The following is a 24,608-nucleotide window of genomic DNA, read 5'->3' on the forward strand; positions in this document are numbered from 1 at the left end:
GATCACAAAACTAAACAAAAATTCAAAGAAAGAAAGGAGAGAGAGAAAAGACAAAAATAAATATTCATATATAACAAATCCCGAACCTGTGCCTCAGCACAGCAGCGTTTCTCCACCAGATTTCCAGGAAGGCTTCAGCTGTCGCTGGAGTCTGAACTGTGTTATATATTTATTTCCATGAGCAGCTCAGGCAGCTCCACGTTTTCCAGTCAGATCAATTCTAATTTCAGAGAAGTTTCCACTGAACTAAAATAATGTTTCATCTTGTTGCACAGGATAATTGTCTGTTTGTGTTTCCAGGTTTAGCTTCTGATTGAAAAAAGTAGTTTTGTGTACTTTGTATATTTGTTTTTTTGAATAAAAATGCCATTTCTCATTTTTATATATTACCAATGATGAACCGAGGTCACTTTGTCAAAGATCGTCTATGAACAAAACAAACATGTTCCTCCAGGTTCAACTTTGTTTCTGTTTGTTTCATGTTTCCATCCAGCTGTGGCTCGTGCTGATCCAGCTGTGGCTCGTGCTGATCCAGCTGTGTTCGTGAGAAAATGATTTTTCACCAGAAAAAAAGTTATAGTCAGGGAGGGAAAACATTTACAGTATAATCAGAATCCAGCTCATTAAAAATGAGGATATAGGACTTTATAAATACAATAAAGGCTTCTATAACAAAGACATTAACGTTACGTATTTATATTTATTTTTTATTTTCTCTTCAGTTTCCTGAGGAAACCGTCTCATAAACATGACGTCATGCTTCAGCTGGATGATTGACGTGTTGTCGTGTGAAGACATTCAGCTGACACACACACACACACACACACACACACACTCTCACACACACACACACACACACACACTCTCACACACACACACACACACACACACACACACACACACACTCTCACAGGTCCAAGCCTGTGTTTAATGGCGCAGTCTTCACTTCACATCATCTTGTGTATGTTTTACATCAGACATGTCTCCATGTAACTTTTACTTACCAAGTACTTTTACTCAGGTTTTGAGGTACTTGTACTTTGAGTATTCCCATTTCTACTCCACTATTACAGACAAATGCTGTAATTCTTAATTTTCTTTAAGAAGTTACTACATTAATGTGACAGGTGCAGTTACCAGTTTTCTTTTGCATTAAGATTTTTAAAATGTTATGTACATTTTGTCCAGGAATGAATATTTGTACTGTAAAATTTATCCAAACCAGATTCCACTTGTTTCTATTACACATTTTAACATATGTACACGTCACTCATCTTATACCTTATTCACGTCTCTTATTTTGAAAAACTGACGCCTGCACTATAACAGATGACTTGGTGACTTCAGCTGAGTAACAACAGAAATGTGCAGCTGAATGAAGACGCTGGAAGCTGGTTTGGTGGGTCAGCTTGCTACAACTTTAATCCAAACATCGCTCTGCATAATCAATACATCATCATCATCATCATCATCATATCTTCTACATAGCTCCCTCTCATATCTCTAAACAATTTTAACAAAATAAGTCTAGTAGCACATCATTCAATAACATTTTATTTTACAATTCTCTCTGTACTGTAGTGTTTTTCTCTTTAAACATCAGGAATATTTGTTCGTTGTCTTTTTTTTTTTTTTTTTTTTAAACACAGAGACAAGACAGAATACACGAATGATGACAAACGCTGCTCAAGAGTCCAGAGTGTGAACCCACACACACACACACACCTTAAAATAATTTAATGTCTGCTAAAACATCTGAGCAGAGGCCTGACGTGTTAAACTGTATTTGAGGAGACGATCCGACATTTATCACAGACCAGTGTCAAAAATATTGAAACATATAAAACAATGTTAATAATCAGAACTTCTGGTCTATTTTCAAACAATACAGTCAGTTATCTTCTGTTTAGGACACTTTTTTCAGTTTGAGATTATTACCCAGCAGAAATAAAAAATCCTGGATGGATGGAAACTTTGTTATTCACACAAGTGGAAAAAACACCAAGTGTGTCCTGAACCAGAGGAAACATTGTTCCCCAAATTAAAACTTAAAGTTCATGTCATGGATTGGATGGTGGAGGTGGGAAAGTGGAGTTAAGTCGTGAGAGGTAAAAATACTGTGCTTAGAAAATACAGCACTTTAAAGGATTAAATCATTGTGTTAGAGGGACTGTTTGTTGTCCACGGTTCACTTTTTGACTTTTATTTAACTTTTAAGTGATAGTGAGTTGAAAATATCAGAGCTTTCACAAAAACTGTTTCCTGGTCATAACTACAGCACTTTGACCTGAAGACTCTTAAAATCTCAAAAAATGATAATTACAAAAACTGAGATTCAACGTGAACGTGGTGTTATCCTCCGTCTGGTGCCTGTTAGGACGTGTCCGACTGACCCAGCTCCACGGTGATGGACAGTTTTAAAGACGTCTCTTTGATAATGGACGTCTGTGGGGAAAATGTTAATATAGGACTGTGAGTGACCACCAGGACAAACTGGCATCAGGCTCAGTGGTTATATTCAGCTTTTTTTTGTTAGTTTTTTTTTTTTTTTTTTAACATAAACCTATATTTGACACATACGATGAGTTTGGTCAGCGACACTGAACATAAATAACTCTGTTTACAACTCCACAGGGGATCATAAAGGTGTTATCATGTTAACAAACTATACTGAAGCCAACACTGACTCGTTAACATGAGGACAGTTCATCTACCAATGAGAATTCAGCTGTTTCTGAACCAAGTTTCCATCCATCCAGTAGCTGCTGAGATTTTTGAGTCTGGACCAAAGTGTCGAGCTGACAGACCTAAACACCGTGGTCCTGAGGAGATGCTAACATGGCTAAAAGTCATCCTCCAGCTGATGGAAATTACTGATGAAGCAACAAAAACAGACATTAACTCAAGGTCCACTTACAGGCTATTTTCCTAGCTTTTGACCCCCGATCTCCCAGGCTTCATCAGCAGTGAGCTCAGCTGTCACTGGTTTAGTTCAGCTGTCGTGAACCAGCCCAATGTTACTTCTCTCCACACTCAGACCTCTGACAGTCAGATCAGTGTGTGGGTTTGTGTGTGTGTGTGTGTGTGTGTGTGTGTGTGGTTGTGTTTGTCCGCACACATACATTAACTGTGGTGTTAGTTACATCAGAGGCACTTTGACCCCTTTTCTGTGTCCCCGAAATTTAAAAAAAAACAAAGAAAATAAATCTGATTTTTATTTTAATAATTTGGCTTCAAGTTTCAACCCCGACCCCACAAACTCCCCCAAAAAGAAAAAACACAAAAACACAGAGAAAACGCCATGTTAGACATCCAACATGGCCGACTCAAACCAGAACACAGCAGGACTTCCTGTAACCGCCTTTATGTGAGCACTTTCCAGCAGACAGGGACACGGTGGTTACAATACTGAAGGAGGTGAACTGATGCACTTTACCACTGTTTGTGCTTCATTTGTGGTGATTTCCATGAAGTATTTATGCAGCATGTTTCTTTGACTGATATCTGGAGCAGATGTTGTCTGTTTATTAAATTCAGACCTGGGGCAAAGCTGAGCAGTGGGACTCTGATGAAAGCTGCTGCCGCCCAGAAACACAAACACCTGAACACAATGTGTCTGAATGGCTTTGAACACAGTCCCTATGTTGTGGCTGTGGAAGGAGGAACAGAGTGAGATGTGTTCACTGCCAATCGTGAATTGAAACTCTCTCATTCACTTCCTGCGTCAGAATTGAATTTGAGGCTCTCCAGTGTCGAAGACTGCTGGAAAGCGTCGCATTCACCTCCATCCTGTTCATTTATGACGGGACGGGCGTGAACGTCACCTCAGGCCGGTTTTTGTGTGGAAGCTTGTCCTGCTGGAGAACGATTTGTTACCCAGAAATCAGCAGAGTGACGAAAACCAGAAAGCCCCCACCACAGCTGAGAGAGAGCAGAGAATAAAAACGATAACACAACTCCCCGTTGCAGAACACAACCAAAAAAACAAAAATAAAACAAAAAGCATCTGAATCCTCTGTAGAAACCACAACCTTTATATTCCCTCTACAATTATGTACAATTAGACTTTATACAAGTAAAGCAGTGATGCTCTCCTCACAGCGCTGTGTGTGTGTGTTCATGTGTGTGTGTGTGTGTGTTCATGTGTCCTAGGTGGAGCTGCTCTTGGAGAGGTTGGGGTAGAGGACGGCTGCCGTCACGGCGACCATCACTGCGATGACCGGCATCCAGGGGCTCCAGCCGCTCTGTTCAGGAGACCCCACACACACACACACACACACACACACACACACACACACACACACACACACACACACACACACACACACACACACACACACACACACACACAAAAACAAAACAACAGACAGAAGATGAAGTCAGTTGTCTGATTGTTGTGTCTAAATCTTTTCATTAAACTGGACCAAGACTGAAAACAGGAAAGAGAGGAAGGAGAGAGAGAAAGAACTGAGCACTGCAGAAAAAAAGATGATGGAAATTAAATTAAAAAAAGATAATTAAAAAAAAGCCAAGAGTACAAAGCTGCTGAAGTCCCTAAAGATGATATTTGTTTGTGCACACAGGCTGTTTACCTCTCTGACACAGAACTGTTGAGTCTGGATCGTTTGATCTGGTCTGAAACCACGTCCGGTCCGACCTGGTGTTTTTAATTTGCAGGGTAAACCAGACGCAGGAGTTTGTGATTCTGGATCATTCAGCATCGATTCAAAAGCTGAACTACTATTTAAACCATCTGTGGACTGTGAACTGGTCAGAGCATTTGCCTCTGGGCGATTTGTAAAAGCAAAATTTATGCAAGACCGTGTGGTAACCACGGCAACATGTTCGCATGTCAGCATGTGAGTGCAGGCATTTTCCGGTAAAAGGCGCCTCTTCATCCCGTTTCTAGCTGCTTGTCACTTTTCATGACGCATGAGGTTCAGGTCTCGACTAACGAAGCTCGTAATCAGTTCTTCTTCATGAGCTAACGAGCAGGATAAATAAACACACCTGGTTCAGTGAAGTGCTACGTGACCTGCTGTCTGTCACCAGGGTTTCATTTTCCTCTGCGGGTCCATTCAGCTCTGATGATGCAGGGTGACATCACCAAAACTGTCCAATCAATGAGTCACTTGTCAGTTTGTTCCAACTAAACCTAAACTCCTGGTGTGAATGTGACTAAGTTTGTGAGAGTGAGGTAATGAACTAGTCTTTCTTCTATAAAACGTTCTCCAGATGAGTTTTTTCAGACGTTGCATTGACACGTTGTAAACTGACAGTTTAACAGACAACCACGTCTCAATCTGTGTAGTTCTTTCATCAGCTGAGCCTGTTTTTAATTTACACAGCAGATAACTTTAATTTTTTCACTATATGACAAAGGTTTATTATTATTTATTACAGATTCTTGGCATTTTGATGCAGCTGTGTGCATCAAACATGAGTCAGCTGCAGGACAGCAGCACATGGGTTTGTGGTCAATTGTCTTGTTCCCGCAGCTCATGCACAAAATAACTTAAATACTAAAGAACAGAAAATAAATGAAGTAATATCATCTTTGGGACTTCAGGAGAGGCAGAAGAAAGGAGTAAACAAAAAAATCAACCACAGGCAGAAGGAGCAAAGTAAACAAGGCTGAGGAGGTTACCTGAGTAGAGAAGAAACAGAAAAGTTACAGACCAGTTTTCCTTCACAGCAAACAACTGGAAACACTGGTGAGACATTACTGAATAACCAGACAGGCAGCAAACAACACAGAACCAACATGATGGACATGGTCGTGAATATGCAATGACATAAAAGTATCAATGGCTGGAGAAAGAAACAGAACTGCAGTGAGTCCAAAGAAAAAAAAAAGAAAAAGATGGAAGAGCATCAGAGTAAAGAGAACATCAAACCTGTGAGCAGGTCAATGAAAACGATAAAGCAGCAGACTGGATGCAAGGAACTGAACAAAAATCAGAAAACTAAGAAATTAACCACAAACACAAGAGATAAAGAAAATGATGCACAAAATGAAACAATAAGCATAAATAAAAACAAAGCACCAACTCCCTGAACGGAGAGGGAGCAGTGAGGAGACGGTGAGTGAACGCAGCAGGGTGGAGGAGAGTTAGTGAGGTGGTGAGAGACTGACGCTTTAAAGAGATACCTTCATCTTTACAGTGTTTCAGAGGAATCTGAGTCCAAAACAGAGCTCAGCCCTGACGCATATTTACTGTGTTGACAGTAAACTTTGAGACTCGTCCCGTCCTGATTCTCTACAGACTGGTTGGTGTTTGACTGCTGAGCTGTGGCTTTTCATTAATGCTAATTTTAACAACTCTGCATCATTTGTGAGATCTGGTCTAACACTTGAGAAAAAATGAAAATTTAGAATGAAATTCAATGAGGAAGATTATAGCAAATATTTACTATTATCTGCTCTTTCCACATGAGATAATCAGTTATAACACTACTGTAAAGCAAACATTTAGAATCTAGTAAAAGAAAAAAAAGCAAAGCTTTGGTCAAAAGAAATTATTCCTTTCTTGCCAACTGTTGATTTTTTCTTTTTCCCTGATATACACCTTCTTGGCATGAGCTCTTACTCGCAGGCTGACTGTCATTTTCACCAAACTCTGTCTCTCACCCAATAATTAAAATTAATTTCTGATGAGTAAGAAGTCGACAGAGTCTGAATGAAAGCCTCAACCTGACTTGTGAAAATTTAGGACAAAAAAAGTTTGTTTCAGTTTTATTATCGACAAATTCCATGTGCAGCTCAAACCAACAATGAACTGATCGACTAACAAGTCTGTGTGTCTGCAGTCTGACGTCATTAATTATTGAAACGCATCACTGAGACACACTGTTGCACTGAGTGAGATGTTCTTCCATTATTATGACTGTGGTTTATTTAGAGTTGATCCTTCACACACCGTCCTGCTGCTGGAGTAACTCACAGCAGCAGATGTGGATTAATCCACTGATGAAAACAGTCCCCAACAAAGAAAACATTTACTCCTGTTTGATTATTTTTGTTTAAAAACTACAGTGACCAGCTGTTGCATGAAACTATTAAGACTTTTTTTTTTTTTTTTTTTTTTTTTTAAATATGAAAATAATTGTGAGGTATTTTTTAAAGATCTGTATTTTCAGTAGGAAACAGTTTTGGTGTCTTTTGTGGAATTTGTTGACAATAACAAAAATAAATGAAAACTTTCTAATTTGAGCTCCTTGGTCTCGGCTCCTTCAGACGGAACAGATTACTTTCTAACAACTTCAGCAAAGACATCCTTCCAAAATAAAAGTTTCTGTTCAAAAACTGCAGGAGACAGAATTTTTACCACTGTAATTAAAAAAAAGCTGCTCCAGTTTCATCACAATAAGTGCTTAAAGATCTTGCTGGGATGGATGTCATCCTGAAACCTCTCAGCTCAGCCACCCACAGGCAGCAACCGTTACATAAACACTACAAAGCCAGAGAGCTCTTCGTGTGGAAGTCTGTGGACTGATGTTTATTTGGAGATGAGAACGTCAGCAGGCACTGAGGAGACTGAGGTATCCCTTTCAGCAAAGGGTCTGCGGTTTGCAGGAGCCCGTCCCTTTAAAGAGCACGGATGAGTGTTAGCTGCAGGAGAGCAGAAGCAAGCGAGCAGGCAGACTGACTGACCGGTGGACAAATGAACAGACAGTCATGCTTTACTCAGAGCTGCTTAAACCAGAAGACGAAGACAGACCACCATGATGATGAAGATGATGCTCAGTCTAAAAGGGAAGTGCAGGAGGTGAGGAGAGTGTCCTGCTGATCAGAATCCAGGGTTCAGCTCTAACAGCCTGGTGATGTAACAGCAGTCTGCACCACGATGAACTAAACTTTCCGTAACTAAACCCACATGACCCCAAACTGATCCTCTGCTCTTATGTGTTGATATCATAAAAAATTAAAAACCAAAGTAGTAATTTACTACTTGGTTCATCATTAGCTTTCACCTGCACAACAGCTTTACTTCTGCGGTCTAGAAATATGAGAAACGATACACTGCTACATGTACGTTCATCCAAACCCCAACTTTCCCTCCCTGGGAAATAACAACATCTCAGGCTGGAATCGAACGTCTCATCATCTTTGTAATCTTGTTATTCGGATCTGATCAGATTGAAATCAAATTTAATCCATTTTAGATGTTTATTTTGTTTTTTCTATCACTTTCTAGACAAAATTTAACACTTCAGGGACTTTGGCTTTTGTTAAAAGAAAAAAAAGATTTTGGTATTAAATCATTTTGTGATCTGCACTGATACTAGTAGAAATCTCTACCAAAAATAATGAGGCTTATCCTGCTTTAGTCTAAAGTTTTCAATTTCCCACTGAAACCTACGACCCTGAATTCATCTCAGAGCAGGACAATGTTTTCACCTTAGTCAGCTTTCCCTCCACAGACGATGGACAGACGATGGACAGACGATGGACAGACGATGGACAGACGATGGACAGACGATGGACAGATGGAGGCAGCAGAGACAGATAGAGAGACAGACTGATGTCATGTCGGTGTGTACCTTTCTACCACAACTGGCCGAAACACCAGTAGAGCAGAGCCAGGACAAGGCCCATGAATATGGCTTGGACAGGCTGCAATATGGATGGCTAGAGGGAGGGAGGGGAGAGGAGAGGGATAAGAAGAAATCAGCCGGCAAATCAACCAAAACCAACATGGAGGATGGAGCAGCTACAGCGAGGGGGGAGGGAGGGGGGACAGAGAGAGAGAGTGAGAGAGAGAAAGAGGGGGGATTCATAGGAAGACAGGTTTTTATCTAGTCAGCTGTTTCTACCAAGCAACACCAACGTTTCTACACATTCAGCCACATTCACAAAAAAAAACACAGAAGAAGAACGACCATCCGTCACCAGGTTTTTTTTGTTTTTTTTTTTAACAGCAGCACTTTCCTGTTGGATTTCAGCTCATTAACTTTCTGCACCAGGACGTCTCATTAGCACTCAGACTGATCTCTACCAGCTGCTGCTCCACTGACTGTGTGACATTTCAGGAATCTGTCCTGATCTTTAATAATCGTGGCATAGCCAGGAATGGGTTCTAATAGCCAGTTCTATTTTAAATCTACTGTCCCACGTTAAAACAAGAACTTCTTGATAACTTCAGAAGCCTACTGCCAGTGTTTCACTGTAGCATTAAGTGATTCTTCATGCAAAACGTCAGCGATTTATTTAATTAATATTTACAAATTGAAGAATTAATTATTATATATACTGTCTTTTTACTTTAGCTTCTACGGCTTCTGCAGCTGCAGCAGAGCCCCAGTGAGGAGCAAACACCATTTTCCCTCACAGCAAATGGAAGGATGAGTCAGGACCGGGTAAATAAATGTCACAGAGCAGTGATAACGTGGTGAAAGTCCTACAACCTTTCAGCACAGCAGAGTCTCTGTGGTTTCTATTAGTGTCAGTGTCCTGCCTGTCTGGTGACTGGTCTGGTACCAACTGTGTTATTAAAGTGATGAGAAGAAGTTAGTCTTAAATATCAAGTTATGCCTTTTGGAGACAAAATAGTTATTAAATAAAAATAGTACATTTCTTCAGTCACAAAAAAAACTATAAAAAAAAAGATTTAATAAAGTGTTTGAAAGGATACAGATTCAGTAAACGGATTTGGAACTGGATTCAAACTCGATAAAGTGCTACTGAACCACATCCCAACACAGCAGATATCACTAAATCCTAGATCCAGGTGCACAGAAGAGATGCTAAAAAAAAAAAAAAAAAACACTGACTGGAGTGCTGATACATGACACATTGAGCCTGGTGAAGATAAATAATGGACTTAAGGATAATTCTGAGTCATTACAACTTGGGACGTACTTTCATAGTTTGATCATTTCTATCAGTAAAATCATATTGTATGAAAGTAATTGCTGAGATCTGGGAATCTGGGAACATGATGACATCACTACAACAAAGTCTGACAGGGCAGACATTCACCCCCACGTCAGCACATTCTGGCTACTGCACCCTGACACTTTGGCCTCGTCCTGTGTGAGCTACAGGAGTCATGTGAAGCTGCACAATGTTGCTCTAATCAGGCTGTAAACAAACCCACAGTTCATCCAGATAATCTAAGCTCCTTTATTTAGGGGTTAAAATGACAGTAAACGCCACAAAGTTGAAGCAGGAATTTGGTTTTTAAGTGGCGATGGGTGTTTACTATGAGCAGTGTGGTCATTAACAGGTTTCTTTAACCTGAAGGTTTGTTTCCAACCTGTCTGATTGTCTCACTGCTCATGTTCACTGACCTGTTCTTTTTAGGGATGTCACTGTGTTCCCAAATGTCAGATATTACTGTAACTCAGTCAATACAATGTCATTCAATTCAATTCAATTACGATTCACAGTACTTCATTTGTCCCTCAAGGGGAAATTCAAGGTAGTGAGTACTCATCATTACAGACAGTAATCATAGACAAAACTGTGAAAATAACACCAAGTTGTCATATACAGGAATTATCCTTGAAAAAGGTCAGTAAAAACAAAGTTTGCTGATCTAGTCCCGCGAATCTAGATCAGGACTCTTTTTATGAAAAGCTCTGTGGAAACAAAACCTGAGGAACAAGACAAACATCTGCTGTCACATCAACAGAAGACTGACAAGGAAGAGCTGAAGACAGGTAGATGAAAGAGGTGAGAGGAAGAGGAGGAAGAGGAGGAAGAGGGGTACGAGAGGAGGAGGAGGCTGCTCTGCCTCACTGTCATCATCTGATTTTCTGATTCTTTCCTGGAGTTTTCACGGTGGCAGAGACAAACTAACATCTGTTATTTATCAGCTTAGGATCAAAGGTAAGGAGAGATAGTAATGTGACGTGATGTCACCACAGCTGGAACAGCTGGGAGGATCTGTTTCTTTAAAGCTGGATCAATCAGCTGCAATCACACCTCAGACTTTATTCTTGTTACTTCATCAGTGGTAATTTTGTTGTTGTCTATAACAGACCCTGTTTACATGATGCATTCACTCAATCTGCTTTTACCTCCACCACATGGTTTGATATGAGGCCTCTCAGTTAGTTGTCAGGACTGAAGGTCTGATTAAAAACTGCTTGGTGAGACATTTGTGTGTCTAGAGTTAGTGTGTCAGCAGTGAGGAGGGAGGCTGTGAACCACATGTTCTGGTGGGTTATGGCTAACAGGTCCAAGACTGCCAGAGTGTCCATAAGTAAATCTGGTGCTTCTCCTGCGTTCGTCTCAAAAAACAAACAAATTAAAAAAACAAATAAACAAACAAAAAAAAACCTGTGGGAAAAAACATTAAGAAAACAAAAACATCTGGATTTAAAGCTGAACAAACACAAAAATAAAAGGTTACAACACAGACTGTCAACTAAAGTCTTTGGTCTTATTAAAAAGGATGCTCTGTGTGTGTGTGTGTGTGTGTGTGTGTGTGTGTGTGTGTGTGTGTGTGTGTGTGTGTGTGTGTGTGTGTGTGTGTGTGTGTGTGTGTACTCACAGAGCTGGTCTTGTCCTGCAGCAGCTTCAGGCTGCTCCTGCACTGCTCCAGCTCCTGGTGGATGTTCCGCTTCTCCTGCTCTGTTCTCTCGTAGCGCTGACGGAGGTCCAGCAGCTGCGACTGTGTGTCCTCATACTGCACAAACCAGCATCACATCATTTCTACAAGTCGTCAGGTCACCAACATGTGTAAAGAAGTGACTGAACAGCTTCGAGGGACCGCGTACCTCTCTCTGCAGTGTGTGTGTGCGGGCCTGGGCCTGGTCCAGCTGGCTCTTCAGCCTGCTTGCGTCCTGCAGGTGTTGGTTCTCCAGAGAACCCAGTTTGTCCTGCAGAACCTCCTCCCTCTTCTCCAGAGACTCCAGACTGCTGCTGAGGACCAGACTCTGCTCCCTGGTGCTGCACACAAACACACACAACACAAACATCCACCAACATCAGCAGGTCACTAACATGTTCATCAGTCTCTGAGAATTCATAACATCAGGTAACGTTACATTTCTTCCAGTAGTTTGATCTGAAGCACAGCGATGACCTTTTAGACCTTTTACAAAGATCCTGAGAAACTGGTTTTTAATGCTGTGATTAACGACTTTAACGTGTGAGGACCCTGAAAGGACATAAGGTTACTAAGATCAGAGTGTTTATTGTTTTTCCTGCTCGCTCCCTCTGACCTCATCTGTCATAAACATGTATTGTGATACGGGATATCATGTATTGACTGGAGGGATTTCATTTGTTGACAGCAGAGATTTTGATCTGATGGGACGTTTGCCTGGACCGGAGGAAGCCTCCTCTCTGTGACTGACCCCACAGGGAAATTCTTTGTGATAAAGCTCTCAAATATGATTTATCTGCTTATGGAGGCAAGTGTGGAGTTTTGAGTTTATGTTCTGAATCAGGTAAAACTGCAACATGTTTATGTTGAGGAACAGTTGGAGGAAAAATGCCCTCTGCTCTCTACTGCCCTTTGTTTTGAGCTGCTGTAAATATTTTCTATAAACTGGGACACTGGTGAATTTGGCTTCATGTCTAACTGAGCATTTAAAGGAAATAATTTCTGGTTGTGCCGCATGTAAGCAGGGATGGGACAACGAGCTGGAGCAGACAGGAATCTGACATCTGCAGTTTTACTGGCGCAGTTCATTACAAATATTCATCAAAGTGCTGCCGATGGCACCTACAGTTTATTGGAAACTAATGCAGCTGAGGCTCAGATAAAACCTGCTGAGCTCTGATGAGAACATGCAGTGATGTTTTCTCTCCATGGAGATCAGACAGAGCCCAGAGCTGCAGTCCGTTAACCTGCTGACTGCTTGGTCTGGTTCAGTCAGCTGTCAGTCATCTACTGTCCCCTCATCCTGCTCTGCCTGAATCAGCTGGACGCCGTGGTGCCTCCTGTCAGTCTCATCCTCAGTCCATCCTCTAATGCTGACTCCACTCTCTGAACTGCGGCGCTCCTGTTAGATGTCCTGAGCCAGATTTCATCAACTCGATCACGGCTGTCACGAAGATTTTTAGGTCCAGTTTTAATGTCCACCCTCGCAGACTCTGACACGCATTCCTGATACGTTCTGGTTTGAACCTCGGCTTTAAATTCAGTTAAGACTTTTCAGAATCGAGTTTAGGCTTGAAGTGTCTTATATTAAATTCAGTTATAATTATCTACTGTAAATCATTTACGACATTAACTTTTTTTTCTTTAAACAGAAACTAAAGCAGTTCTTTGAAATGTTTAGAAATCTAAGTCTGTTGGGGGTGTAACTTATTTGAATTTAATTTGTGGTTGATTTAAAAATCAGCACCTGCAGCACAGAGTGTTAAAGGTGTTAAATCTCTGTTTTAAAGGGATTTAATGATGTTTTTGCAGATGAAGGACAAAGATCTGTGTTTTTGACCCATACATGTATGGACCCTTTTCTGATGGACTGATTAAATACCAGTCCCTGGTTACAAATATCAGTAGGAAATGATCAGTGATACTGATCCATCCAAGCTTCACCTAAGTGTCAAGGACTTGATATAACCTGTGTAAAGCTTTTAAAATTTGCTCTAAGAAATGTTGTCTCATGCTGAAAGGAAAATGTTTACATTGTGTGTGTACCTGCTCAGCTCAGCCTCCAGGCGGTGCAGTTTGTCTGTAAGAGATTTGCGTTCAGATCTCAGGCCGTCACAGTCCTGCTGCAAACACACACACCGCTGCTGCAACGCAACACACTCAACTGAGAGAGAGAGAGAGAGAGAGAGAGAGAGAGAGAGAGAGAGAGAGAGAGAGAGAGAGAGAGAGAGAGAGAGAGAGAGAGAGAGAGAGAGAGAGAGAGAGAGAGACATAACTAGTACCCAATTCGTTCATAAACAACATATGGACTGTCATTGGCACTGGCTCCCCCACAACCCCACACACACTCACACACACTCACACACACTCACACACACTCACTCACACTCACTCACACTCACACACACTCACACACACTCACACACACTCACACACACTCACACACACTCACACACACTCACACACACTCACACACACTCTTCTCACCCTGCAGTTGGTTGGCATTGTTCTGTTGTTGCTGCTGCTGTGTGAAGGCCTCCTGCAGCCGACTGATCTCCTGCTCGTACTTGGCGGCCGTGTTCCTCCAGTGCTCCAGCTCGGAGCGCACGCCTCCCAGGTCGGCCTGCAGGGCGGCGATCTCACGCTCCCGCTCTGCCGTGGCTGCCTCCATGGCGTGCCGCAGGACGAGAATCTGACAACAGAAACAGTCCATGAGAAGATTAGTGATATGAAATATGACTGAGATTTATGTGACAGTGGTCGGGGAGTCAGGTGATGGAGCCAGGAAGAGTCGGAGGGAGTCACAGAGGAAGCTTGAAGGGGTTACAGGGGAGTAAAAGGGGGTCAAAGCAGAAGTGAGAAGGGAGTTGAGTCTCAGTGAGTCACAGTGTGGTAATGAGGTGGAGCGGTACCTCCTCCTGGGCGGAGTAGAGCTCGTCTCTGGTGCTGCAGATGGTGCTCTCCCTCTGCTCCCTCAGTGCCTCCATGTCAGCCTGCAGCTTCCCGAGCTGAGCTAAACACACACAGACACACAAACAAAGTGAGGAGGGATATCGTGACACATATGAGTGTGTATCTTGTTGTTGTTTGTGTGTGTGTGTGTGTACTAACTCTGCAGGTACTGGATTTGTTTGGTTGACTCTTCAGTCAGCTGAGAGTTACTCCTCCTCTCCTCCTCCAGCAGAGCTACAGAGACACAGACAGTCACTCACTCATCTGCTGTGATGTCATGTGATGCACAAAGAAATTAAATTTTGAATTAAATCTCCTCACAACAACGTCAGAAACTATAATATCAAATATTAGAGGGAAACTCATTTAACAGTGCCAAATCTCTCTCCTTGCAGTTCACATCTTATTTAAGAACTTCAAGTGAAATAGGAGGAAATTAAAAAGCTCCCACAGTGGGATTGTTTTCATATTGTCAGTTACCTTGTAGCTCCAGGCATTTCTGTTTGCCAGTGTTGGCTAATTCCTGGGCCTCCAGAAGCTCTCTGTGGAGATGGTGGATGACCTGCTCCGTGTCTCCAGGCTCTAGACCGGCCCGATGCAACTCAGCTACACACATCACACAAAGTTATGTAACATCATTATAAATAATAAAGTGAAAATAAAGGTAAAGAATAAAGCCTCTAAAGGACCTGCAGTCGCTAAACAGCTCCTCCTGTAGCTCATAACAATGGTTTACGGGTTTATGGTCTGTTAGTGCAGCACAGAGCAGAAGTACAAAGCAGAGATGAGCTGCCATGGTTACCTTTGAGCAGAGCTACTCTGTTTTGTGGCTCATTCAGCTCCTGGTCATCCATGTTGCCGTCTGAAACACACACAGACACACACACAGACACACACACACACACACACACACACAGAGTTAAAAATCATGGTACTGTGCTGATATTTCTTTCTGATGCGTTTCCTGTGAGGATTAAGTTTATGAAGGACTTTAAAAAAAATAACTGACACAGAGCTTTAAAAATCCAAAGGTAACACATCCAGATATAAAAATAAGTTTATTACATGATTAATAGTTGACAGCAACCAGTTATTTTTAAAAACTAAAAAGAAAAAATGAGAGCATTTTAATTTCAACCAGCGTTGCCTGGTTCATCAAAGAAAGATTCATGTACTTTTCTAGTAAATAGAGGTTGAGAGATTCTCAGCAGATGATTTTAAACCTGTTCCTGATGACATTTAATTACTTTTACTCTTTAACACATGAGACATACAAACGCAATATGTACTATATTATATACTCAATAGAATTTGATGGAAATAAATATACGAACATAAAACCTGACTGAGTGTTTGCGTTTCACTGACCTGATGTGTCGTCACTGCTGCGATCTTTGCTGGGACTCAGAGTGTCTGACATGTCTGACTCTTTGGCATCCATCTGATTCCCTGTGGACACACACACACACACACACACACACACAAAGAGGGAGGGGTTAGTCAGAAGGGGACAGAATAGTTGAGACAAACAATTTGCATGTTTATCATAACAACTAAGAAAAATACTGAAGACAATTAAATTAAGAGAAAAGAACAAAAAAAAAATTAACCAATGTACACAAACATACACATGTGCTCATATAACCACACACACTTGTGTGTAGTGCACTGATGAGTTATTGTAGTGAATGAGGCACAGCTGGGTTCAGGTGCTGAAACAGAAACAGCAGCAGCAGGTTGGAGTGTGTGTACTTTTGAATCTTTCTGGATTTAATCTGAGCTTCATTTCTGTTTGTTCCTCACTTCTTTAAAAGACTGTTTGGAAGTTTAGACTTGACTTTGGAGTTGAAGTTAGAATTGGGGTTAGACATGTGGTTGTGATGGTTCAGGTGACAGGACAGGAAAATCACTGTAGCGATTCTTCAGCAGCAAACAAATAAAAAAGTTTGTATGTATGTTCAGAGAATAAATATTTCAGCACTGTGTTGAAGCCCTCACACATGGCTGCTGCTGGTGTGCCTCAGCATTGTGTGTGTCCACAGAGAATCCAAAGGATGACAAACAGTCAGACCTCTCACAACAGCAAAGACAAGGTCAAAGGTCACAGGTCAGTATAGAAGGATTCTCCTTGTCAGCAGTTTAGCCCTTTGTGATTATTTTTTCACAAAAAGAAAAGTCAATCTACTGTCCCCAAAGGACTGAAACTGAAAACAATTTAAATTGTATTAAGGTAGAGGCTTTCAAATGAAACCCAGACAACATTTAATCAAACACCTATCACAGAAATTAAACAAGAACTGGCACAAAATACAGTTGTTGGTAAGTTTCTGGTCATTTCATAACAAAGATTATACAGACAACATTAAAATGTTCACTTTGTTTCTTCTGGGATGTTTCAGAGCCTTATGTTGTGCTGAGATTGGCATAAACATGGTTCCAGTAATCAGTAATCATTAGTATATATGTTAAATATTTAGCAGCTGGGACAAGGACAGCAAAGTGTTTACACTGCTTTAAAGCTCCATCCAGTCTAAAGGTAGATGTCCATGTGTTTGTGATTATAGAGCAGGTCTAGGTTCTATATTAATACTGTGAAAGTATCAAAGCCTCAGTCCACAGAGAAATGCACACAGCCTGTATTCAGAAACTGAGCCTTAAAACCAGCTGTCAGGACTTCTGGAACTTTGTGATGTCACAACAAAGCAGTCACTGCCCTCAGCCATCTCTCAAGCCCCACCCACCTGGACCCACCATCCAACCTTGCAGGATTTGGTTTCTCTGAGTGTTTACCTGAAATCTGCTACATTTTTAATCGATCACTCAGAAAAGTCAGCCAATCAGAAGAGAGGAAATGTAAAACTACATTGAGATATTTTTTTGTCTTCAAAACCATAAATATATTTTCTTATGGATCTCAACACTTAAGTGTAAAAGTGTAAAATATGGGACCTTTAAGGGGGAAACTATGTCCTATGATACATCCACTTAGTATAAATCCTGCTGAAGCCTGAGTGTGAACGTGTCCTCTACCTTTGAGACGATCAGGGCTGGCCAGGATGTCGTCTTCTGCCGTCTGGTTGTTCTGTAGGTGGGCGTCCATCACTTCTACAAACAAACACAAGCACATAGAAACATAAGAAACAATCTTCAGTTCATACCTGTTAGTGATGAAGGAATATAATTCAATTGAATGTGGTAACACAGCTTCTTTTCAAAGACTGACTCAGACAATTATTGATAAGTATTTTTCACTTGAAGCTTTGATGAGCTCTTACCATCAAAGTTGGCCAGTTTGTGGATTGAAGAACTTACAGTCTCCTTCAGCTGTTTGACGGCTGCAGGAAGAAAAAACAAGAAATCCAAGGGAAAATCAGTGAATAAAACCAGTTTAAATTTGTTGGAAAATACAGAGTTTGAACTTGAATCGATTCAGATCTGCCCCAAACTCAGCAAATATCCAACAGGCCAACGATACACCGTTTAATACAACAAGCAGTTGTCGTACAGTCATTTACACTGACTCAGAGTGAGTCATCAGCTGGATTAGTGGCTGGTTAATACTGATGTTAAAATTAGAAACTCACTGAACTACTGTTTCTTTAGCTGCTGAAGTGATGCTTTGAGCTGTGAGGGTTTTGTGTTGGTTGTCTTGTTTATCACAAAAAGAATGACTACAGGTGCTACATGAAAACATACAGTACATACATGTACTGTGATTACTAGTGTACATAGAATAAATCTGTTTGTAGCACAGTTTAGTTCTAACCTGGGACCTGAAAGTTCTGGAGCTGCTCTTCTCTGCAGGGGCATCAGATAAATGAACATGTCAAACAGTGACTAATCCAGGTTAGAAACTGAAGTAAACAAGTCATCATCACTTTGGTTGTAACTTATTTGTATATTTTCACAAAAAAAAACTATGATGAATATCAAGGATTTAACTTTTTACACCACTTTTACAGCTCTTTCCAATAAACATGTCCATGATAACCTGTAAAACCCACTACATCCTGAAATACAGTCATTAAAATGCTATTAAAAGGACATTAAACAAAATAAAACACATTTTAAACAGAAAAAAATCAGATGCCTGGATGTCTTCATGTGCTGTTTCAGCAGCTCGGACAAACTTCAAAATCCCCAATGCTCCACTCACTTCATGTTGATTCCTCTCTGTAAATACTCCTGATACATCTTAAGTTTTTATACGATTTAAACTTTTCACTGTTTACACTGTGAGTAAAACTGATTTCAGTCAAAACACTTAAACCAGCCACCAGACTGGTCTTGAACAATATTCACTTTTAAAAAGTCAAGCATCAGTGAAGGTAGATGGAGGACTTCTACATCATCTACTGCAGGCACAACAGCAGCAAGTGGGATCCCTGTACAGCTAACTAACCATTATCTTCATAACCAAATTCATCTGCTGATTATTTTCTCAATTTATCTTTTACTCGATAAAAATGCTCATCACAGTTTCTCAAAGCCAAATATCATGACATAAAATGTCCTGTTTTGTCTGACTAACTGTCCCAAAACCAAACATGTTCAATTTCCTATGATGTTAAAGAAAAGCAGCAACGTCTCACTTTCCAGAATTTGGAACAAGAGAATATTTTACATTATTCAAATTATTAATTTTCAAAACTGTTGAAATGAATTTTCTGCCAGTCAACTAATGAATGATAGTAATTAATTGCCTAATAACTTAACTACCAACATCACTTCTATCTAACGAACAACTGATGGCAAATGTTACTGCAGCCAACAAAAAAGGAAAAGAAGCGATAAGAGTTCAACATCAGCTGATGTTTGGAGATATCAGAAATGTACAGATTTCACAGACGAGAGACTCAAGCTGCTTCAGGTATGATCAGGTGGTTAGGGTTTAAACTGAAAAGCTGCTGAACAAATTTCCTCCAGACACCCAGAGGCACATACAGAACCAAAAGAGAAGGATGACAACAGAAACAGAAGAAGAGAGACGCAGAGGTCAGTGAACTAATCCAGTGAAAAGCATGCAGAGAAAACAAAGGTACTACGACTTGCTCAAGAGGAAGAAAAGAGGAGCATGTGAGTGATTTTAGAAAAGCTGAGCCAACCAGTCGGCCAGACCTGTTACAACCAGACAAGAACTTCACTGAGCTCCTGTTGTTGAGCAACAAACACATCTCCAGTCAGACAGTTCAGCCTCCAGAGAGTCACTAATATTCTCCAAAAGAACTCCAACATGGACGTACATGCTGTTTATGTTCTACAACTTCTACAACACACAAAAAATAGTACTTTGCTGTATCAACCAGTGTCTTTCATAAACAGTGTCCTGGTTTCTCCTGATCAAACATAAACTTCAACACTACTTTCCAGTGTAAACTGTTGACAGTGAGCTCTGTGGATTACTCTGAATAATGGGACATTGTTTCTGAAGCGAGAGGTTGCTCTCCAGATTTTCTGCATGCACAGAAACCTCTGGAGGTAGGTAAGAAAATAATTTCTTAATTTGACTGAGTTGATCTTATACAACATCTATCTTGTAACATCTGTGCAACTTAAATCAAAGATATCAGTTATAACTCACTTCCAGACTTTCTTCACAGTTTGCACAAACAAAAAGTTACCAACTTTACTTGAATATGACATAAAAACAGCTGGAAAAACATCAGGCCTGTCAAGATGCTAGTTCTTCCATGGTGTCAAGATGGTTTCTTTGTGAAAAAGAAATGTTTTGTGGTATCAAGAATCTTAATGAGCCATCAAGAAAACTCTTGATCATCTGTTTAACTGTTTTTGACAGAAACAAGATTCTTCTATAAATATTCTTCAACCAAGACTTCATCAGGTTTAATCACAGTTAAACCAGGAAACTGACCAACAACCTGCTCTATTAAAGGTGGTTTCTTTTAGCAGAAACATCAGTTAAGTATGGAACCACATTTCTAACAGGAAAAGAAAAACATGACTGAGGCTCTACAGCCATGCTAGCAGCTCCGTGAGGCTGTATTTAGACACAGCGGTGCTTTGAATTAAAAGCTAACGTCATCAGTGATAATGGTAACATGCTGATTTTAAGGCGGTAAAATGTTCACCACCATAGTTGCCACGCTTGCTTCGTAGCACTAAACACAAAGTATAACTGAAGATGATATATGTTAATAGTTTTGCAGGTATTTGGTCATAAACCAAATATTAGACAAATCAGAATTGTGACCTGACAATAGCAAATATGCAAAGTTAAAGGGGCTCCAATTCAATGTAAGGAGGACATTTCACCCAAAGCCAAAAATGTCAGCCTCGTGGTGCCGAAGGAAAAGTCATGTGGATGTACTGGAGCCCATGAATGTCTGTACAAAATTACATCAGAGTCCATCCAATGATTCCTGAGATATTTCAGTGTAGACCACAGTGGTGGACTGACTAACACTGGCTTTGTTAGATCCATGCTGCTAGTGTGCCTAAAAATAAATTGTTATGAATAATCAAAAATAAAATAATCATAGTAAGTTAAAATGACTAGATACAAATTAAGTAAGACAATGAACAGTCCAAATTTTGACTGAAGTTTGACTTCAGATAATCATGATGTATAATTTTTGTTTTTACACTCGTTTTCAATCTTTAGCATTTGTACTTTTTATCCTGGCTTTAATGGTCCTCTGTAGATACTGTAAGTAAAACAGTGAATACAGACAATGTGTGTGTTTCTCCATGCATGCATGTGTAGTCGCGTACAGCAGGAATGGACGTTTGTACTCACGCGGACACTCAATCAACTGTTGGATTCTAGTCGAGTCTCCACCGCTGTTGTTAACATGACAGTTGTCTGATAGAAACACAGAGAACTGACGTTACTATGACGCCTATCAGACTTGAGTTGGGTATTTATCTTAGATTTGATTGATTCTGCTTATCAATACCAGATCTGACTGAAGCTCAACATAGGGAAACACAGTCTTTATTTGGTGCAGATTGTGACTGTGAAATTTCATTTTTAAGATGTTCTTTGGTAAAATGAATCATCTATCATTACACTCCATCTCTGCTTAAATTCACTCTGCTAAAATTACACTTGCTTCTTTCCCCTGATCTTATCATTAGCTAATTTTGACATGAGACGTCAACACCACAGGAAATACTTCATCATGGTAGATGGACTTCCTCCCCACATGAGATTATTTTGAGAAATCACTTCACTGGTTCACTACTTACAAACACTCACTTTGTTCTGCTGTATTGTTGTATGTATGTGTGACCTTTCTGGAACTGACAAGCTGAATCAGAATCCATGTTTCTTTTATTGAGCACTTGGTTTGTATAAATTTGGAAATGGTTCCAATTCAGAATTGATTCTAAATACCCAACTCAGCATTAGAGATAACGAGATAGAAGAAGCCGAAGACAGACAGCGAAGACAGAAACGTCAGAGAAAGGACAGACAGATACAACCAGGCAGAAAGCGTGACAGAACCATCGAGTTAGAAAGAGACTGACAACTACACAAACAGATAGATGTTCGATAAACAAACGGACAGAGCAGAAATCAAAGCCGTACGTGGCAGGTTTTAGATAAAAGGTTTAACACAGATACTTCAACACTGTCACAACAGACAGGATGTGGACAGCAGAAACACAGCTGAGGTGTCAATTTAAGTCTCTCAATAACTTCTCAGTTCATCAGTTTCCCAACAAAATGTGGAATTAACCAGCCCAACAGTTTAAACTGAACTTCACTACAGCTCCATGAAAAAAATTCAACCACCTCATCATTTAAATCCTGAAGTTTCTGCATCAACGACAGACTCACAACTCCACAAAACTAAAACATGACAGTTTTCACTAATTATATTTCGGAAATGAAAAAAGGCAAAGTATCAAATCTATTAAGCCTGATACCAAAGCGGCTGCTTCATGCAGACTAAACTCCAATAAAACTAATAACAGTATATTTTAAGTGTGAACTTAAAATAAGACAAAATAAATATATGAATATTAAAAATAAATATTTGTCTGGATGAAAGGTTAATTAAATATTTCTCATGAAATTCACTTTCAGAATACGGAAAACTAGACAAATATAAGATCTGGAATCACCTCATTAATCAGATTAATAAAATCAATATTCTGTCTTTTATCAAATCTCATTGTATAGGCTCATTTTTTATAGTGTTTTAAATATTGTCTTTTCATTTAATAGCATTTTAATCTGCAGTGTTTCACTTTTATTATTTATACTGTTTTATATAAAACTGTTTTCTTTTACTCTGCAAAGCACTTTGCCAAACCTGTGATAGAACAGTGCTGTATATGAGTCAAACTGTTTATTATTATGATAATCAATCTAACTACCATCAATATCTTCATCTTCACCAACTGCACCATCATCGGTGTCTGTATCCTCCTCATCTTCGTCATCCTCGTGGCTCTCGGGTGTCTGCTGGTTCTGTTTGTCTTCGACAGGCTCCTCTACTGGTCCGTGGGAGACAATGTTGACATCTGTCATGTGACCAGATCAGATTTATACGATTTTGTCCAAACTTAACGAGCCAGATACATGTTCAGAACACAGTAAGAGTCCAAATGATGATGTTCCTTCACAAAGTGGCTACTGTGGCAAAGTGCGCAGTGAGACAGTCACCTCCAGCATTTCTATTCAGTGTTGTCATTCAATCACCAGAAGTCAATCAGTGACTTTTCCCCCAGATGAAGAAAAACAAAGCAGTGGACAGTTTGGCAACCACAGAAACAACCCAGATTATACAACAAGCCCCGTCCAGACCTGACAGTGTTCCACCATGTCCCTGACACAACCTGTCTCTAAGTCACCCAGGGGTGACCCCTGACCCAGGGGGATTGGGCTGGTGATTCTGGTATAGTGGCCACAGCTAAACTGCAGGTCACATGACAAACTTACTGTTCCCCATACACAATCATTACATGAGAAACTGCTTACAACAATAATTATTTATTTTCTGAGCATCTTAAACACAGAAATGGTGAAATTTCTGTGTGTAAATAAAATTTGATCCGTGGGGTCCAATAAAAGAAATTAAAGGATCAACAAGCTGTAACAGCACAGTATTTTCAGCCAGAGAAGGGTTTTTATGAGCAACAAGGCCAAAAACCTGAAGAACTTTTTCAGTATGTGCACCCGATGAGCAACTTTCACTGAAATGAGTGGGATGTCATCTTGGAACAATGAGTCCAGTTCTCCTCCTACGTCTGTGGTACAGACACCTGTTTGCTGTGTGTGTCATTACACAGGATGAACAGGACTTTTCTTTATCACAGCTTGTGGTGTTCACTGAAAACAGTGAGTAAACACAAAGATATACTGTATTTCAATGATCTGTGCTTAATAACTGTATTTATGCACATTATCTACACTTTATCCAAATCATCCTTTGCACTGCCATGGTGTCTTCCCACGCCCTGTGCTTGTGAACACTATGCCCATTGAACAACATACATTTTATTGTAATCAGTGGTTTCTGCTCTGCACTAATCTCTAAACATTTCTGGTATAGTGCCTGCTATGAACATACTGCATTAACAAAACCTTCCTTTGCTTGTAAATTCACTTGAAAGCCTGACCTCTATATTGGCATGGACGGCTATATATATTTTTTTGATCAACATATCTTAGCGTCATCTTCGCTGATATAAGGCGGGTCATCATCAAACATATTTTTTTATGCTACGTGTTTAGGTTAAATACGATGATTTACTGCTATCTGATATGGATATCAGTCTGAAAGATATTGGTATTGGTTTGGCTGTAGTAGCAGTATTTCTTTATATAAATACGTTCATAGGTACTTATGTATGCTCTCAATTTTCAGTTATGTATTTTTTTTCTGTTTTATTTCATTTTACTGACACTGACTCCAAAATGTGAATAAAGTTTGTCATTTTATCTGAAGTAAAGCAGTTGTTTGGTGTTTTTTTCAGAATTTCCTGACATTTTATTTAGGTGGACAGATAATTTACCGCCTGTAATAATCAAATGTCAGTCTGTGACTGTGCTGAAGTGACAGTTGATTGTTTCTGAATGATTTCATGTCTCTCATGGATTCCGCAGTCAGAGGAATATCTTGACTG

At 40.1% G+C, this 24,608-nt stretch overlaps 1 protein-coding gene across 14 annotated transcripts in view; it reads right to left on the reverse strand.

The window, feature by feature from the left end:
* Positions 1–1,395: 1,395 nt before the first annotated feature.
* Positions 1,396–24,608, reverse strand: part of slmapa (sarcolemma associated protein a) — a 63,521-nt gene continuing 40,308 nt past the window's right edge. For 3 of the 14 annotated variants that reach the window (XM_071494564.1, XM_071494561.1, XM_071494572.1), the window contains 14 exons: positions 22,857–23,003; positions 21,268–21,333; positions 17,786–17,845; positions 17,541–17,615; positions 15,879–15,959; positions 15,313–15,372; positions 14,991–15,116; positions 14,670–14,744; positions 14,471–14,571; positions 14,046–14,250; positions 13,605–13,722; positions 11,728–11,899; positions 11,502–11,636; positions 1,396–4,244 (listed from right to left, as the gene is read on the reverse strand). In XM_071494564.1, the coding sequence (XP_071350665.1) occupies positions 4,149–4,244; positions 11,502–11,636; positions 11,728–11,899; positions 13,605–13,722; positions 14,046–14,250; positions 14,471–14,571; positions 14,670–14,744; positions 14,991–15,116; positions 15,313–15,372; positions 15,879–15,959; positions 17,541–17,615; positions 17,786–17,845; positions 21,268–21,333; positions 22,857–23,003 (1,517 nt within the window). In that variant the 3' untranslated portion in view covers positions 1,396–4,148. Of the gene's footprint in view, positions 4,245–8,544; positions 8,633–11,501; positions 11,637–11,727; positions 11,900–13,604; positions 13,723–14,045; positions 14,251–14,470; positions 14,572–14,669; positions 14,745–14,990; positions 15,117–15,312; positions 15,373–15,878; positions 15,960–17,540; positions 17,616–17,785; positions 17,846–21,267; positions 21,334–22,856; positions 23,004–24,608 lie in introns of all 14 variants that reach the window. The other 11 variants (XM_071494566.1, XM_071494573.1, XM_071494571.1 and 8 more) reach the window with 9 other exon arrangements.

The sequence above is a fragment of the Trachinotus anak genome, unplaced genomic scaffold (genome assembly GCF_046630095.1).
Source record: "Trachinotus anak isolate AG129_WGS33_773 ecotype Australia unplaced genomic scaffold, CSIRO_AGI_Tana_v1 ptg000013l, whole genome shotgun sequence".
Taxonomy (NCBI): Eukaryota; Metazoa; Chordata; class Actinopteri; order Carangiformes; family Carangidae; genus Trachinotus; species Trachinotus anak.